The 20,080-nt window shown below is 45.7% G+C and overlaps 1 protein-coding gene across 4 annotated transcripts in view; it reads right to left on the bottom strand.

Moving 5' to 3' along the window:
- Window positions 1-20,080, bottom strand: part of LOC124292250 — a 38,813-nt gene that overhangs the window by 15,165 nt on the left and 3,568 nt on the right. Inside the window, exon 3 of one of the 4 annotated variants that reach the window (XM_046729316.1) lies at window positions 14,016-14,853. In XM_046729316.1, the coding sequence (XP_046585272.1) occupies window positions 14,032-14,853 (822 nt within the window). In that variant the 3' untranslated portion in view covers window positions 14,016-14,031. Of the gene's footprint in view, window positions 1-13,936; window positions 15,278-20,080 lie in introns of those variants that run through there. The other 3 variants (XR_006902399.1, XR_006902400.1, XM_046729315.1) reach the window with 3 other exon arrangements.

Raw genomic sequence — 20,080 nt, 5'->3', positions numbered from 1 at the left:
GTCTTGTTTATAGTCAGTCCGTATATCCTATGCCCATCACTTCTAAGTGTGTTCATTTTATGTCTAAAGGTACGGGTCTTGAACAGGGCTTCCTTGAATCTGGCGTGTTTGATGTGTTGTTTCACCACGTACTTCTTAACACCCTTAGCCTTCCGGATCTCACCATTGTCGGCTTTCAGTAAGGAGTACATCTTAGGCCTCTACCCTATGTACTCGGCTATGGGCGTGCCAGCACACTCGTCCTTCATCTTACCTAGGACCTTTTTATTTTCTGTGCTGTTTATGGTATGGCCCTTGGGGTAGTCGCTGGTGTCATACAAATCGAGGTGTTTTTTCATGTCCTCGTACACATCTTCGGTTTGAATCTCCATCAGCAGGGAATCCGTGTCAGTGTACAGCACTTCACACCTGTCGTCGTACTGTTTCTTAAGCTTGTTGTAGTAAAAGTCGTACATCAGGTGTTTGGATAAATCGAGGATGCTCATCCCCACATAAACAGTCCGGTTGAATTTTATGTGTCTTTTCTTCATGTGTAGGGCAACTAGGTCATCGGTGAATATCTTGCTACGGTTGAATGCCGGACTGGCTATCAGTCTCCTGAGCTTGTCTTCCTCATTCGACCGAACCAGCTTCACGGTCACGCGTTTCCTCAGGTTCTCCATAGTCTTACCAAACACCAAGTTGTTCATGAGCTTATAGAGATTTTTCTCAAAGTCACTGGTGGCCAGCTTTCGGAGGTCTGTGTTCATTCTGATATAGGGCTCCATCCATGGGCTCTGGTTGAACATGAGCACCCTGTGTATTTTGGTCAGCCAACGACAGGTACAGCTGTAGGTTGCGATAGTGAACGATGTACTTGGTCTTATTCATTAAGTTGGGCACGAGTTTTTCAACGTCTACTACCCTCCCACCTAACAAGTTATGTTGGTACACAGACATCCAGTCTGGGTTAACCCTCATACGTTCGGGGGCCAGGGGGTAGCTGTTGTGTGATGTGTGTAATGCCTTGGGGTATTCCAAGTCAACCTCGAGGATATAACCTTTGTTCGAATCGTTCGTGATGCTCATAACATCGACCTCGTGCGATGCCCATTCGAATCCCCCTGTGGGTAGATACTGGCTCATAGCCCAGCCGTACAGGTTGTTGGCGTCGAGGTAGAGAATGTGATTGGTTGGCTTGCTTTGGTCGTAGCCCTTCACGTATTGATTATTTGCTTTCGCATATCATTTGGTTGCCATGGAGATCCCGCCTCTCGCAAGCCTTTCTCAATGAATAGGTGCATGTCATAATCTGTAAGCAATTCCAACTTAACTCCGGTCTTTTTAAGCAAGGCATCCCACGACAGACCTGGGCTGGTGTAATACCATGCGGGGTCGAGTTTATACTGCTTGAAACATGTCCGCCTAAACGTCTCAAACACGTCGGCTAACAGCAGTACATCTGTCCTCAAGTACAGGTCGTGATAGTCACCCAGATTCTTACAGCCCAGTTTATTCCATACATTAATAGCGTGTGAGTAATCATCTTGGGATATTTCCGAGTCTGTCAGATTGCTGTAAAATGATCTGATGGGGGGTAGTCTGGTCTCGGTGAACTTGGCCCAGCTATCCATGTACTCATAGGGGTACACACCCTTCCTCATCAGCAGGGGTCTAGTCTCGGCGTCTGTGTATCGATCGGTAATAGGGAAGGTATCATTGGCCTTGACCAGACTGTCGAGTGACGACAGGAGGAACTGAACCGAGTCGATGAACCTAAGGCCGTTTAAGCTGAAGGAGATGTATCTCTCCATGTTGTTGGGGATGCACGTCAGGTTGCCGTCGATTTTCGCGATGGCCTGCATGATTAAGTGAGAGTCGTACCCTCTCAAGTTGTGAAAGACCACGGGGATGTTTATTGTCTTAGGGATGATTCTAAGCTTGAGGTTACACGTGCTGTGAGCGGTGCCGCTATACTTACCGGTTACGTGGCAGTGATCTCTCACCGAATCACCGTTAAGTGGTGAGTCACACACGTGACAATTAGTGCTACAGGCGTGAGCTAGCCGGTCGGCTTTGGTCATACGCATGGGAGCGACTGCATACAGTGCATTCCTAATAATTTTTCTTCCTCCTGTAAACACTTTAGAAACCTTTCAGCCGCGTCAGGACCCCTATACACTACCGGAGCTTTCGTTTCCCCATCACATCGGACGACCACGTATCCAAACCCACAGGCTTCATGCTCTTGTGTTTTCTGTGTGGTTGGGGTATCCCCAACAACCCCGCCTGTGGGGGTATCGCCAACAGCCTCAACAAGTTTGACCAAGGCTTCAAAGTCGGCGTATATGATATAAGGCACAGACATTTGGTTCTTGTGGTTACCGAATTTTAGGATATTATCACCTTCCTTAGGCATGTCGACTCGTATAGCCATCTGCCCCACACCTTGGCAATCCTCCCGGTGGGATTCTAATAAATCAGCTAGTGTGAAGCCATGTAGGCACCGTTCGCAGAAGTGGCTCTTTTCTCTGTGTGCCGATTGGTCATACAACAGCCTGCTAAAGCGTTTTATCCACGCGTAGTGGTACTTGTCACCTCGCTGGATCATGAATATATTGATAACGCCAGGGGGGTTCCCCCCCAGTTGGGGCCCCCCCAACGGACTGACTCTGTGCACTATTGTTGTGTTACCTTCGTGCCCAAAGACATTTATAGCTAGATTATTCTGTTTTTCTATTTTAGTTATCTGGGATATGGGGGTTGGTTCATCTATACCATCCCAGTTGAGCCCATCATCTTGGGGATAACTAGAAGGCCTGTTCGAATTAGTGTCAGCTGGAAAAAAAGCTGACCTGATAGCTACCCTCAGGCAATCGTCTCCTCTATTCCTGACGTTGACCATGGCATGTTTTTTCCTATAGTAGGGGGGCAAGTCTAGGTATGACCCGCCTCTGAACGGCACGTAGTTAGCTATGTCTAGATAGACATTATCGATTTTATCTACAGCCCACCCGGACCCCAAGTGTGTGTAGTGTTCTAGGTATTCTCGTATCTGCTGAAAACTGGTGTCGATTGATGCGTCTATGGTCTCTGTATGGGTCACGATTTCTTGTTTACCTCGGAAGTAAGGCTGAACGTACTCAGTGACCCCATTCCCCGCCTGCTTATCGAGTGACATTTTCACTGTGATTTGAAATTTGATACTTCCCAGACTGGTTTATTTTATCAGCTATCAGAGGCTTGATATCTGTGATGTCTATATTCCTATCAACATGCATGCGCCAGCCTCTCAAATAGTTGCCTAGAACGCGCTCAGTGCGCATGAACTGTAGGTCAATAGCTCTATTCTGTCGTAATAGTTCTACAAGCTGTGGTTTCCTCATACGGGAATAACCCCCTCAACCCAAATTGCTTACCTCGGCTTTTAATTGTTTTACAGTGGGAGGTTTTGCTACTGGGGCCTGTGATAACAATGAGATTAACCCGGCTCTCCCCAGGTTTGAATAACCCGTGAGCCCAAGCTGTTTTGCTTGAGCTTTTAATTGTTTTACCATAGGAGGGGTTTGTATGTTAAGTAATCTCAACAATGCTGGTTTGGTCATTCGAGAATAACCAATTACACCTCTCTGTCTCGCGACCTGCTTGAGCTCGCGAATAGTAGTCATAGTTGCACACACCTAAGAATATCAATCTCTAATTGGGCCACCGTAAAGGTAAAAAATGAGTAAATATCTAGATACACCTTATCGATTATTCCCTCGACCCACCCGGACCATGCGCAGCATAGTAGGGTGTTTTGTATTACTTGCAACGAGTCGTCAACAAGTATATCTATCTCCCCATGCACATCTACTCGCCCCCCATCAAAGTAATTCCAAGTGTGCCCAGCCCATGGCACATCAAACCCTACTTTCACCATGATTGTAAACGAGCACCCCTTATATAGTTCACTAACAATCATGGGTTTGAGGACACTGATATCTATACTTTCCCCCACATCCATCTGCCAGCTTCTCAGGCAACCTTCCCTGGGGTCAATTTCCACAAACATAGTTATACCTAGGTGTTTACAGTCTCTAATTGGGGGTCTATCTTGAGAAGTCGCCTACGTTCTTTTATGTAGGCCTTTTTATTCTCGCAGATGAGGTGATGTCTGACTACGTTTGCCCCGTGAGCTTTACATAGGCAGTAGTGCCCTTTAACCCCTATACCACACACAGAACACGAGTAGTTAGGGCTTCCCATGTGGAAACAACAGTACCCCTCAGTCCTGCATCTCCTACCACAGGCTTCTTTCTTCCCCATAAGTATGTATTCGCATCGGTATGGAGCAGGTCTCATGTTTAGCATACTTATATGAGTATTTAGTCTAATTGTTTCGCAACCAACGCAGTCGCTGCTATACCCAGCGCGATGAAGACCAGTTCACGGTCCATTTGCCCCTTGGATGGTGTGTAGTACTGAGCGAGTGTGGGTTTATTGAGTTGTTTCAACTGTTTACCAGTTAGTAGGTAGTATTCTCTCGCTGGGTCGTCGACATCGTGGAATGTTTGAACGGCATGGTTTTCACGCCTGAGCTGTTCGTTAATGTAATCGATCCTCTGGAGGCGTTTTTTAGCGTACTCGACCTGTGCCGTCTGTAATTTTTCAATAGCGAGGTTATGTCGCTTCCTTTCTGCCTGTATTTCAGCCACGTGTGACTCTCGTAGTTTCGAGAAGAGGAAATTACTCCCGGAAAATGCTAGGGCATTTACTAACGCCCCACCGACCATCATGGCAATCGTAGCCATCCTATATTTACTTCATAATATTTTCAGGTAGTATCCCTTGTTTTACTAGGATGTCTTTTGTAGCCATCGCCATACCAAGGTTCATTATGAGCATACCCATATCCTACAGGTTGAAATCTAGCTTGATAGTTGGTTGTTTAAGCACCATTTTGGTCAACCGAGCGTATCCTACGGCTAGACTGGCGACCATGGTGGCGTGGTATGCGTCGTTGACGAACGTTTTCCCCTCAGACATTATGTATATGATATAAAATATTAAATTATAACATGATATGTGGGTTGACCTCTAATTGTGTGGGTTTCTCCTTGGGAGGGTTTCCCTCCCCTGTGTCGTGTATATAACCATGAGATAGCCACGGCAGCAGTTACGCCTACAACCAACAAGAGTCGAGACATGTGAGTCACCGTGATAATTTTATGTTGGTTACACCACCTTTTTTTACCGGCAGCTACTCTCTTAGGATTCTTCTGCCTGGTGACTGTAGGGGGTTGGGGTGGGTTCACCTAAGGAGGGTTCACCTCCTTGGGGGTTTCCGCCAGTTGTGGGGTCACCTCTGAAGGGGGTCTCCTCCCTGGGGGTCTGGGGTTCCTCCTGTGCAGCATCCATCTATACTATTATTATTATTTTTCCTCTCAAATTGGCAATGCTTTGCCGTGATAATCGCCGCTGTCACCAGGGCTAACAACATACCATATTTGTGGTACAGCTCGCAGCTGATAGAGCTCAAGGCGTGTTCGATAAATGGGTCTTTCTCAAGGTCTTCCCACAGGTAAAGTCGGCGCTCCGGGGGGATGGGAAGGAAGTATGACGCAATACCAGTGTATATCTGGGTCATAGCCGATCCTATTGTCTTCGTCATCTCTGCCCCGAGTCTAGACTCGTATCTAGCGTACAGCTTATCGATTTCTCGGCTGACATTTTGTGAATTTTATCCAACGCCACCAGTTTCTGTCGCTTATCATCGTCCACCTGTGGTCATTGGGGTACCAACAATTGTTCGAGCAGTTCATCACACTCCATCTTATAATGTGATAAGTAAGTTTTAGTTTTAACTATATAATATACTATATAGGCGAAATACAGAGAAATGAAGGTTAAGTCGCACACGACGAACACTTCAAAAACAACCATAACTATAACTATAACTGATAAGTGCTAAACGCTAAGCATTTACTAAGCATTGCTAAGCATTTGCTAAGCTTTGCTAAGCATTTGCTAAGCTAAAACACCCTATAAGCCACGGGTTGGTCGGTCTTGAGCACGAGCTTAGCGTGTTTAGTTTCAGCGAGCTGTTTCTTCACCCGTTCCCATTCTAATTTACTCATCACATCGTTCTCTCTCAAACACTCCTCGAACGAATCCCTGTCCTTGCAGTGAAATAAGGCCACCCATCGCGTCTGCTCCCTGAGGTCTTTCAACACCGAGTTGAACTTCTGCGTTAGTACCCAGACGCTGTGATTTGCGTGTCGGCCAGAGAAGGCCAGGTACGATAGCATGTCTCTCTTTTTTGTTATCTCGCGATTAGCGCTGCAGTCATCCAGTATGACTCCCCTTTAAATTTCCCATGAAGAGCTTTCAACCAGTCCTGCAGACGTGTTCCCGGGTCGACTCTGTGTACGGCCGGGTCCGTCATCACCCAAGGTCTTTCCGTGTACGTTTTATTCATGCTCAGAGTAGGGCACATGATAACGATGTTGTCGAACACATCCCTGTAGTACCCCTCCAACATATCCAACACGAAAACGGTCTTCCCACAGCCAGTCTGCCCGCACACTATGGCGCAGTGTGGGTCGCGGGGTAAATCAATAGATGGCTTGCACGAATCTCCCATTGTCTATATTAAGTTGCGCGTCCATAATAACGTACAGATATAATTTCAACTTGCCAGCGTGTTGAGCCTTCTTGGTAATCTGGATTGTTATCCCCTCGCTGCCGTTGTCTATGCGGCGCCCGCTACCGTGCAGTTTATCGTCATCCGTGGATCGCATGTCCAACCATAACGCATACTTGGTGGTCAGGTATTCACCGATCTGCACGGAGGATAGGTCCAGGTCCTTGGTTATGTATGGGTGTTGTTTGATGGCCGGTAGCTTTTTTATCTCATCCCACTGCTGGTATGCCCTCATACCACGACTGAACAGCTGGTTGGGCACGCCCTCTATGGTCACTTCCACCTTTTCAATCTCAGGGTTGAAAAACTTCTCGCTGTCCCTCCGGAACGGCTCGTAATCCTCCACTGGGACGACCAGGATACCTTTCATCGATCGCGCCGGCACGTTCAGGTTGATATTCCACACAGTGTCGCTCTTATCACGCACGACTGATCTATGCCTCAGTATGCGGTCGCACAGGATGGCCATCTTCCCCCGAGTACTGGCTTCAAGCCTGCCTGGCCAGCTCCGGGCTAGTGACCATGTCGAACTCCAGAGAGATGTTGTCTATGGTGTAACTGGCCTCATCACCGTTCGGCGTACGCACTACTTTGCTGTAGTCGTTAAACGTGAGCTCGTATTCAAGCCTATCACCCAGCGCGGCCTGGTAAAACGGCGCGTGTCCCGTGAGCAACTCGAAGTCTAGCGGCACGCAGAACCTGTTCCCGTACGCTTGAGTGATGGTCTTTTCACCGTCCGTGATCTTATCTAACTGTTCTTGCGTGAAGCCATACCCTATACGCAACCGGGTCGATTTGCTCATGCCCTGGTACACGTCATTGACGCGTTCTCCCTCTCTTTTCTAGAGGTCCCCCGTAGCAGTGAAACACGTCGCTGTCGTCGATGCTCAGCACCTCGTTATCGCTGATCTTGATGGTGGTTTTCTTGATGATTGCTCGACCTACATTCCGCACTAGCTCACGTTTGTCGTTGTCGGAGGTCAGCGTGAGGTTGAACGCCAGTCGAACCGTGCCTGGTACAATGAGGTCATTCTCGCCAAGGTTTGGGAATCTAACCAGCAGCGTTTGATCTTGTCTATCTTGCTGGGATTGTTGGTGATGGTCACCGACTGGCGCACGGCTCTGATGCCTAGAGGCTCTCTTGATCTTCGAAAAGGATCTAGTTTTCTACCATACATTGTTTTATAAATGAAATATATAAGTTTTAATACTAAATAATGGCTGAGTACATACCTATGGATGATATGTGGGATGATAGTGCCCAGGCATTCGAGGATGATGAAACCTCATTCTTGCAAGGCAACGAACTCGTGAAGCAGGCCGTCAACGGGTTTTATGATGGTTTAAAAGGGGATAAAAATGAGGTAGAGCCGTGGGGGCGAGAGTATTCCAAGTTTTTTGTTGATGGCAATGGCACGTTGCCACTGAGGGGTCGCCCAGAGATCGATCTCATGAATAAGCGCACGAGAGCACCGCTTGCCTAATCAACACTCGGCAGTCGCCATGGGGGTGACTTTATCCGCGATGAACTAGGCTTCATAGATTACGGGGGCGCACGGCCTAAGCTTCCCAAGGAGGCCGTTCAAGATCTGCAAGACGTCAGGGGTGCCACATCGGATCAAGACATGACTGATAACATTGAAAAGCTGTTGGCCACATACCATAACAAACCCTTACCCGGGTTCGAATTTACCGTTCGGGAACTACGGGGGCTGGACAAGGCCATGCAAACCATTTGCGGACATTTCGTGAACAACACGGCCAAACTGGACGCGATAGACGACCACATCGCCCATGAAAAGGTCAAACTCGGTGAAACTGAGGACGAGTCTCTGAAAGCCACCATCGAGGAACGAATACGTAATTTGGAAGAGGAAAGGAAGACCCGGCTGGAAACAGCATCCTCCTTCCGAGACCAGCTTAGATCCCAGGTCGGCCGTGCGCGGGAAACCGTTGATCGAGTCCTCTACCAGGACACCACGCTAGCTGACAGGATTCGGATACTGTTCCGGGAGCAAGGGATCGCCATCGCCAGCATTCTGACTGCATTGGGCTTCATCATATCAACCCTGGTGGTGTCATTGGTGCACACCACCAAGTAGTGGGGGCGTCAAATCCTGGATAAAAAATCTCGGGGAGGCCCTGGCTAAACTGGCTGGTAAGGCTGCCGAAGCCCTGCCCGGCATCCTGGGTAGCATCGCCTCGTGGCTGCTGGGCGCTCTGGCTAAAACTGCTACGTGGCTCAGTCAAAACCTGTGGGCAGCCATCGTCGCCATGGCGGGTTTGGTGTACGTAGCGGCTAAGGAATTTTTAACCAAATAAGTCCCAAAGCTACCCCACCAACCACCAGGGCTGTTTTACGGTCGATGTGCTGCTGATTGGACGCCTGAACGTGTGACCCCACAGGGGGTGTTGGTTGAACCCTAGGCTCCGGGGGTGGCGCCACTATACCCGTTTCACCGGTCGTGGGTGGTGGGACATGGGGGGTGTTAACATCGGGGTTGTCGCCCAACTTTTGGTCCGCCGTGGCTATGACTATTTCGTTGTTGTAGCCCACCACTTTTTTTACTCTCAGTTGCATATCACTCGGAGCCATGTACAGTCCCACGTCGAACACGTAGTCAACTTTCTACCTGGCGTATTCCAACACGTCTTGGTAGCGTTTGATGGCACTCGGGAGATCAACTGGAGAATAGATAGCATTATCAACATTAACAATGAACTGTTTCTGAGCGTCGTAAGCAGTCCCCTTACTGAGGATGTTGGAACGCGTTTGCATCTGCGCACCCAACAACGCCCACACGTACTTTCGAATCGAGTCGTTCAACCTGATTACCCCGGCACGAGTAAACCCTTTCGACGTATCCAGCATGAACTTTTTCCAGTCATCCGCTGCCCCCTGCTCGAACCTCCAGACTCGGTAATCCTTGCTGTTGCCGAAAGCCATGTAACGGTCATCCCACTCGTTTGTTGTGAGGTGATGATACGACTTGTATCCCCATTCTTTCAACTTCTCGCTGGCATCCACGAGGTGCATGTTATGAACGATGGGGATACCCAACCCGTGGTTCGGTCCCGGCAAACGCCAATCCGTCTTCGCGTTTAGTTCGAATTTGTTGCAAATACGTTCATAGGCCCGTCTATCGTACTTGTTATTTACTGCGTTCCATGCGTCGTCCTGTGGGAACGGAGCGCTGATTTCTTTAAGGATACGCCTGACCTGGTAAAACACGTGGAACGTGAACACAGACTGACTCAGCAGTCCACGCCGAGTGTCGGTCAATGTCGCACCACACCCCGTTGTAGCGCACCACACGGCGAAGTTGAGTTGATTCTGCCAGAACTGCATCGGATTGTTGAACCAAGCATGAACTACCTTAGCGTTAGTCACCGAAAATTTATACAGGCTGAACACATCTAAAACCTGGGCGTTGAAATGCATCCCATCAGCGAGCTCGATCTTCATGGGTGAGGAAATCTACGTCCAGTTTAGGGTAAAACACTCCAGGGGAGTAAGACACTCCTTGAGAGTACATTTTAAAACTATTATATAATGAGTATATATACTCTAACATGTACATAACACTTCCAGGAATAACAAGCGGTGAGGCCGTTCAGCTGACGCATGCGATCGATAATACGTCGGGTCAACTCGAAGTCGCACTCTGCGATATCACCTACCTACCGAATGGACTAACATCAACGCCAGCAACAATAAGCTGTTCGTCAGTGGAGCTTGCAGCCAGATAACTGACGGCTACTACAGCGTGTGCTCTCTAAGCAATGAGGTCTTCAAACCCCTGGGAGCCGAACTCAAGATGAACGACTCAAACGGCACAGTGGTGTTAATCAACAACGGAAGAAACTCCTTGAGGCTCGGTCGACCATTGGCGAGGACACTCGGTATGTCACCTGCCGAGGTAAAACCAACAACTACCGTCACAGGCATGAAGTTACCCGACCTAGTACCGTATCGAGAGCTATACATTCATCTCGGCCAGGTGAGCACAACGTACAACATTCAAGGGGGTCACCCTTCCACTATACTGAGAGCAGTGCCGGTGAAAACGGAGAAATACAACGATGGTAGAACCGAGTCGTTTTCACCGCGGCAGTATAAGAGGATGACTCAGGGCAACATACCTGAGCTGATAATATCGGTGTTAGATATAAATCATAATCCCGTCAATATAGGATACCTCAGCATAACGCTTCACATAAAATGACCAGCGCACAAGGGCCCGGGGTGAAAAAATGCATCAATGTGGGGATCTCCGACCTCGGGGACACACGCGGTTTCGACGCTCCCGGAGTAGATGGTAAATTGTACGCCTTGCAACTGAAAAACAACATTTACAAACGCGTCGAAGTCACCTCCGGTGGAGCCCTAGGTGATATAGTAGATACCTCAAGAGCGGTCGTCAACACTAAGTACACCCTAGTCAACACCGGTGATGATAAATGGATAATATATCCATCGTTCGGGGACAAACTGTTCGACTTAGACGATGTTGAGAGCACTACCGTCGCCCGAAACAAGCCATATACGCTCGTCTTCACTGAAGATGACAAGTGGGTGTTATTACCCAATAAAGACGACTGGTTTCTCAATATTAGGCTCGGCTCCCCTTACGTGTTCACAGATAACAAAGACAACTACCTAAACAAAGTCGTGAACAACGGAACCCTGCTAGTGGCTTACGTCCCGACTCAGAGACGTAGCGTAGTCATCAGCCCAGTCGCCAGTATGGCAGCCCACATGCTATCGAGTAAACTGGGAATGCAAAACGTGGTATTGCAGTTGGTGTCTGAATTCGAAGGCGTGGTCACCATCCTGGAGAGCCTACCGGCGAACTCAACACTGATCATCAAAGTCTACCTAGGGGAACCATCGCGGGGTGATGTCGAGATCGTGAAGGGGGTCAAACTCGGGTGGGCGAAACGACACCAGTATCAAGTTTGCACAGTTTACGTACGGGTGGGTGTCGGCTCCAACACCAGTCTGCAGGGTGTCACCGTGATCGTGGAAAACACGATATCACTAACCAAGATCTTCCTACCTGCCAACATACACTTCATGGGGGTGAAGTTCACCCCTGAACTATTATCAGAAAACCAGTTGGAAACTATATCGTAGTAGTATTATAGCAATGACCAGTCATCGCCCCAACACTACGCTTAACGACCTAGGGGACACGGAGCGATTCGATCAGCCTGGTGAGGAAGGTGGCTCATACGTCCTACACTTGAAAAACAACGTGTATAGGCGGGCAGCAATAGTCGACCATCTACCCAAAATCACACTCGGGGACCTAGGAGGTATAGAGGGATTCGATCAGCCTGGCAAGGAAGACACCTCGTACGTCCTACGCTTGAAAGACAACGTGTATAGGCGGGTGGAAATAGCTGATTGGCGCCTGCATGACCACTTTTTAGAACCCAAATGGTTGCTCGGCATAACCCTCACCACACCTTACGTCTCTTTTCGTAATGATGGACCTATCACTAGGGATATCGCTGAAATTAAGAACAGCGGTATCTTACTCGGGGGGTTTCAATCCGACGGCCCTAAAAATATTAGAATTTCCCAAATCCCAAATCACCCTGGTTACATGTTAGATGCAACCGGGAATGCACAGTTATCATTTAAGATATACTCTGACCTACCATTTCCTAGGTTTATGCCTCCAGGCTCCACATTAATCATAATACTCTTTTTAAAAAACGTCCATGGGCCCACATGGGACCTTTTATCTGGGGTGGAAATAAGCCTATCTGTTATTGGCTATAAAGACCACCGTTGTAGTATCGTTATACGACGGGACTCGAAGCCCGGTGAGGGGTTGCTGCCCCCCTTAATAAGCTCCCGACAGACCTCGAGGTCCGGTAAGGCCATCTTGGCAAGCTACGGTGTGTTTGGGGTAAGTGACCAAAGGTTACCTATTGATCTTTCCACTATTTACCTACCTGGGAACATAGGCCTTATAAACCTCAAGTACGTTGATCAACTATTAACTGATACCCAATTAAAAAATATTTTATCAGATATATTATAGGCACACAGAATGGGTCTATACCCAGTCGTAGAGGAAGTAGCGAAGACCCTGGAAACTGTAGACGGGTTCCGTTTGAGACAGTTATGTGATGTGAAACGCCAACTAGAACAAGACCGCGACACGCGTAAAGCACTATGTAAGAAGTACCATAGAGCTTTCAATATCGTGGACGGGGTTGATACTGCCCTTATGACAACCAGCATGGGGCTGGGGGCGGCAGGTGTTGGGTTGTTAGTCACCATCGTGGCTACCCCCGTAGTGCTAGGTATTGAAATAACAGCTGGGGTGGCAGGGGTGTTAGGGTTGGCGCTTAAGTTTGCATCACGCAGACTGCATCGTAAGGCGTTGAAACACGATGAGATCAGGGTTCTGGCTGAAGCAAAGCTTAACACAGTAAGTGAACGTATTTCCACGGCACTTACTGACAGTAAGATCTCAGAGGAGGAGTTTCGTTCAATCCTCTCTGAACTCACAAAATATACCAAAATGAAACAAGAGATTCGATCCAAGTCTCGTAAGTCTGCTATCAGCGAGGACGAGAAAAAAAAGTACATAGAACAAGGGGTGAAAAAAGCCCAGCAAGCCTTTATTACAAACACCAAAGAGATTATAGGCGATTCACATTAAACTGTTTCATCGAGGTCAACGTGACATAGTGCCCCAGGATAGACCTGTTTAACCAACCTACTTCAGCCATGTCCCCAGCAGCTCAGTCGGTTAAGTGGTGCGGCTGTGAGGTGTAACATTGGGCGTTCAAACTTTTTCATAGTAATGAAATAAGGCTTTGAGTGCCGGGGGGACTCAAAAGCAGTAGGGGTAATAGTAGCTGGATCAAGGGCCCGAACAAAGCCTTATTTCACAAATAAGGCTTTGCAGAGGATTTTGTTGGACTTGATCCAAAACCCCCATTCCCTATACTACTACATGACTTATCCCACCGGGTACCCATATTCTGCTGGGTGAACAAACGCACTTGCCTAAGGTGAGACCACATGTATTACATGTGATTCGTTGTGGAGCAGAACAGGAAATTCTCCTAGAAATTCTCAGGAGTCAAGCTGCCAAATACGCTCACCCATCCAAGGACTCTCCGCGCTCAACGTTGCTTAACTTGAACTGATTTGTGACCTGAGCTTTATGCACAGGGCCACACACAACTATAACATATTTATTATTATTATTATTGAATAAATACATATAATTCATGAGGATAATATTTTCGTATGTCTTATACAGCATAAGTGTCCAAGGGACAACCGCATATAAATATCTTTAATCTATCTTACTATCTATCAATATGTTTGATAGACATTATCTGAAATGAAATGATCTAGTGTACGACTGAGTACAACAGTCAATAGCCGTAATGGTTTCTGCGCATTGTATTCGTAAGGTGTCGAGTTCTTTGTTAAGCCTGCTAAAAATAACTCGTAAGGCATATTCTGACTCGCACGACCTCTCGCGAGATGGGACGATAACAAACAATTGATCTTCACATAATTTCGCCGCATATTCATAAAACAGTAACGCCCCGCAAGGTACATCGTCGTCATTGACTGTGACCTTGGTAGTGGGAGATTGTAATATAATGGATGTTTTTATCAATTCCCCTTCTTCAATATCGTCTGAAATTATGCGAACAGACTTCAATGTCTTGAATATACAACTAATTCTGTTTGTAAAATTGGACATTTTAACATTTGTATTTATCACTGGATCAGTTTCATTAACAACTGGCCAAATACACCTACACCAATTGTGGTCAAAATTGCAAATGAATATTGGAAATGGCCACAAGAGCGGCGGTATACTGCAAGTATTTTGTGTTGAATCTGTTAAAGTTAGGATATTGTTCTGACCTGAAGAATGAAACAATTCCGACACAATTAAGTTTAATGCATATTTTAAAATGCATGACGTCTCACCTCTTGTCGGTATAAATATAAAATATTCTGATGTCGAAATACACTTTTCAATATTTTCAATTTCTGTTTTACCAGCATCAAATGAATGATAGATGTCTATCACAGTGCTACCTAAAACACTTTCAAGATATTCACGAATTCTAGCAATATTTTTATCATTTTCGTCAAATACTAAACAGACTTGCTTCATTTTAGCCAGAAATGTACTCAGTGTTTTTATATCAAGAGGCAGATGCCCTTCCCCTGCCAGTGGGTTGGTGTTAAAGAACCTCTCTGTGCCCTTTGTGGACAGCCAAGGATCGAAAACAACGCATTTTTTTCTTTGCAGGCCATACTTGAATATATGACTGCATACATTCAACGGGTTTATCAACAGTTAGTGACTCAGTCTGTATCATCAACATCAAATCTTCTGCTATAGACATATTTTTTTCATCTTTAAGAAATGAACAAAAAATTGGCAAAGTAACATTATACCTTCTGAAAGGTATACCTAATTTCATAATATATGACTCCAAAACGTTCTTTAAATGTCCCATTAAGACATCAAGTGTCCCAGCTTGTGATACAATATCTTCAGTATCTTGTTTTTGTCGGTAGTTCCTTATTCCACTGTGCTGTACACCAAGTGTCTCAGTTTCTTCCGTCATCTGCGGAGTTTCTGGTATATTGCACAAGGTTGAATGTCCCTTTCTTTTCTGGCTCCTCCTGGCCTAAATAAAGAAAAAGTAGCAGCTGCGTCAGGAATACATCTACACAGGTTTATACATGTTAACAGTCACAGCTTCTAAATGTGTGGAACACTGGAATGGATAACTAGTTCGAACTGTTTAAATGTTTCCAGTAACTCAAAGCGTCAAAACCAGCTAGAAATCTCTGAACAAAGCAGAGTCGATTGTTCAGTTACGGCTATATAATGAGCATGCGTTTGCCACTCTCCCTGAGTGCAATGGTGATACCAGGTGACCTTCCTGATATGTTCCTACGGGGAATTTTAATCTTGTAAAGCCACAAAAACATTTCAGTGAGACAGCAGCCTTCTGTCAGCTGCATGTAACGCCTCGCCCGTTGTTATTCATGTATTGACCTAGATTAAAAAATTGAGTTCCTACTTTCTGTTTCATTTTTCCAAGTATAGCAGTTCATTTACAGTTCACTGGAGAACAGTGTTCTATAGGAACACAGTATGTATCTCATTATTGTCAGATGTCAAGTGGATAGCAAATGGCGTCCATTATATGATGAGATCACCTTTGAATACTACGTTGTAAACAAACATGAAACGTTTCAGCTGAAGAGGAACATACTTCTTTAAGAACGTGACTTCTACTCGTACAGCCGACACTATGATAAATTCACTTATCATTAAGAAAAGCATGTCCGGTGGATCCGTCATGTAATTACACATATGGCACGATTCAAAATCTGAAGACTAATCGATTAATTTGAATGTCAATAAGATAAATAAAGATAAATCGTACAAGTTATACAAGAATTGTGCTTACCAAATCTAGGATATTCCTTCAGGAGTCGAAATTCGAAATGTGGATTTCGTTGGACAACCATGACAGCCGTCCACCCTAGTCCACCGAAAGCGAAATATGCATGTCGGTGCACATGCGCAGTTCTTTGTTCAATTTTTTCTAACATAAGATAGGACTAGTATCTAAGGTCCTGAGAGAAAACAGATTCAGACCTGATCCTCTTATCAGTAGAAAATCCCGGACAATATAACAGGAAGGCGAACTTCAACACTATCCTAAATAAGCCTCCATGCACAGTCGGACAGAAAGCCAGGTGTTTTGTAAAGGATGAGTCCATAACGGCTTACCATAGGCGCCACATTTTTTAGCCAGGCTGGCAACACCAGAAACGGGAAATGACTCAATTGCTTTGTCATGTTTACAGACGAATCAAAGCTTTGCCTCCAATCAACAAATGGCAGACAACGTTGTTTGCAACGGACCCTTATGCCAGTGTCATTGTGCCACCGTGTGGGGCTGTATTGCACATGACAGGCGAACTGACTTCGTCATCGTGATTTGACTGTCCAGCGATGTGTTCACGAGATTTTGTCTTCCATTTCATAGGATCATCGTTATAAACATGACAAGGGCACACACAGCATGACAAGGGCACACACAACATGACAAGGGCACACATGCATGTCTAAGTACCAACTCTAGCACAGTGAAACTGCGAATGGCTCAGTAGATCAGTTATGGTTCCTTAGATGATACAATCCTACTTGGATAACTGTGGCAATTCTAGAGCTAATACATGCACAAAAGCTCCGACATGACAAGGGCACACACAACATGGCAAAAAGGGCACACACATCATGACAAGGGACACACAATATGGCAACAATGGCACACACAACATGGCAAGGGCACACACAACATGGCAAGAACACACACAACATGGCAACAAGGGCACACACAACATGACAAAGGCACACATAACATGACAAGGGCACACATAACATGACGAGGGCACACACAACATGGCAAGGGCACACACAACATGGCAACAAGGGCTCACACAACATGACAAGGGCACACACAACATGACTAGGGCACACACAACATGAAAAGAACACACACAACATGGCAACAAGGACACACAACATGTCAAAGGCAAACACAACATGACAAGGGCACACAACATGGTAAAGGCACACACAACATGGCAAAGGCACACACAACATGGCAACAAGGGCACACAACATGGCAAAGGCACACACAACATGACAAGGGAACACACAACATGACTAGGGCACACACAACATGACTAGGACACACACAACATGGCAAGAGCACACACAACATGGCAACAAGGGCACACAACATGGTAAAGGCACACACAACATGACAAGGGCACACAACATGGCAAAGGCACACACAACATGGCAAGGGCACACACAACATGACTAGGGCACACACAACATGACAAGAACACACACAACATGGCAAAGGCACACACAACATGACAAGGGTACACAACATGGCAAAGGCACACATAACATGGCAACAAGGGCACACAGAACATGGCAAAGGCACACACAACATGACAAGGGCACACAGAACATGGTAAGGACATACACAACATGACAACAAGGGCACACACAACATGGCAACAATGGCACACACAACATGGCAAGGACACACACAACATGGCAAGGGCACACACAACATGACAAGGGCACACACAACATGGCAACAAGGGCACACACAACATGGCAAGGGCACACACAACATGACAAGGGCACACACAACATGACAAGGGCACACACAACATGGCAACAAGGGCACACACAACATGGCAAGGGCACACACAACATGACAAGGGCACACACAACATGGCAACAAGGGCACACACAACATAACAAGGCAGAACCCATCGTGGTCAGGTCATTGTGACTATCATCCAAGTGGTGGCCTACGCCTCCTAATATGGGAGAATGAGTGAGTGATTTTGGTTTAACACGGCTTCAAACAGTATAATAATAATGATGCAGTTCTGTATGCCGCCAGATTCCATACACTCGTGTATGCGGCTTGTAAATTAACCACATAAATATGTGATCAGTGGAAGGGAAAATCAAGTACATTTTGAATTCGACTACTGTTATGAAGAGATATTTCACTGTTTAAAGCGAAAAAAAACCTGATTTGGAAGTCGAATTTTCACAACACAGTCTTAATGTTTCCGACCCAACTTTTGCAGTGTACAAAGCACAGATAAACACTTCTGAATGTTTCATGAAGCTCGGAGACCTCAGTCCAGCGGAGTGAGTGAGTGAGTTTAGTTTTACACCGTTTTAACAATATTCCAGCAATATCACGGCGGGGGACACCAGAAATGGGCTTCACATATTGTACCCATGTGGGGAATCGAACCCGGGTGTTCGGCGTGACGAGCGAACGCTTTAACCATTAGGCTACCCCACCGCCCCAAGTCCAGCAGATACAGTTCAAATATACAATCACAATATCGACTACCAAGGCCTGACTCTCCACAGAAACAAACGGCAAAATATTTTTAAAAATATTTGAACAGATCACCTAAAGTCAGTAATGACCAAGTTGTTTTAAAAGAAGTCTTATGTTATACTGCGTACACAGACAGAATAACATCCGAGCAGATATATTCCCTACAACAGCATTGGGACCGGTCTTCGAGACGTTTCAGTGTAAAAACTTCCAATACTGTAACTTCTTCTTCTAAAACATGAATTGAAACTGTTGAAACATTCATGGTCAATAAAATCAGAGAAGGGGAAAGTCTCACCATCATTTTCAATAGTCGTGCTTTCCAAGGGAGGTAACTGGTTGCTTTAATAATTTAACTAATGACATCTTTGGGATTTTTAGTAGTTTTAGTAGGGTTTTTTTTCTCTTGCAAGATCTACTTATTTGACAAACGTTATTTTCATAAGTTCACACGACTTATTCCTATGGAAAGTAGTTTTGGCTTGAAGATACTACCCTCTTGTCAAAATTTACCTGTGGGGCCACTTCATCTGAGGGGTTTACATTAGAGTCACTCTCTCTCACTCACTCACTCACATGAACAGATAGTGTTTTAACTATGTGAGTAAAGTCACACGTATTCCATGTCAGTGTCCAAATATTGCAATATCAAAATCAGAATCATATAAACATGTCTGAGATTATTCATAGGAACACACATTGTTATAATAGGTGACCCTGCATTGGTCATACTGACACTACCAAGTAGTGAATCACTTTCAGATAACAGTATGCCAGGTGACCCCTTGTTACAAATGCTACAGTAACTAAACAACATGCAGTACCAATTTTCTTTGATCTTGCATAGCATTTTAAAGGATGTACATGATTTTGGTTTGGGAGGTCATTTACCTCATTTATCTCAGACAGGCAAATCCAAGTCGGAATGGGTTCGAACTTGTCTGAACATTACAATCAGGATCAGGGTGTTCGACAAGGCAGTAGTTTTTCTATCACGATATTTTGTACTAAAATAAAAAAGCCTATGAAAGGTTTTAACTGATTCGGTAGATGGACCCCTATTCGTGGGTGGTTTTTTGTTTTGTGTCTTGAGGTTCAGATATACGTACCATAGAGAGACAGTTACAAACCTGCCCCAACAGAATTGATATATGGTGCCTCTAAAAATCAATGCCATACATATCTTCAGAAATTATTAATCACACAAAGACTCTGAACTATTTCGTAATGGCAGCACTAACCAAAGTGTAAAGGAAGCCAAGTGTTTGGGCAGTATTGTGATAACCATTCAACGTAAAGCTAAATGCATGAACTCAAGATGGGTCAATTAGTTTCAGAATTGTGCTCCGGAAACGAACTTTACCCTTCCAAAAGACAGTCCAAATTTTTGCCATGAAAACAGAAAAAAAAAAATTGAAAAAACATCAAACCCCCCAAATG

The sequence above is a fragment of the Haliotis rubra genome, unplaced genomic scaffold (assembly GCF_003918875.1).
Source record: "Haliotis rubra isolate DU_JTF1 unplaced genomic scaffold, ASM391887v1 Scf51, whole genome shotgun sequence".
Taxonomy (NCBI): domain Eukaryota; kingdom Metazoa; phylum Mollusca; class Gastropoda; order Lepetellida; family Haliotidae; genus Haliotis; species Haliotis rubra.
Note: the sequence above shows the minus strand (reverse complement) of the source record. Positions and strands in the feature narration are given on the sequence as shown.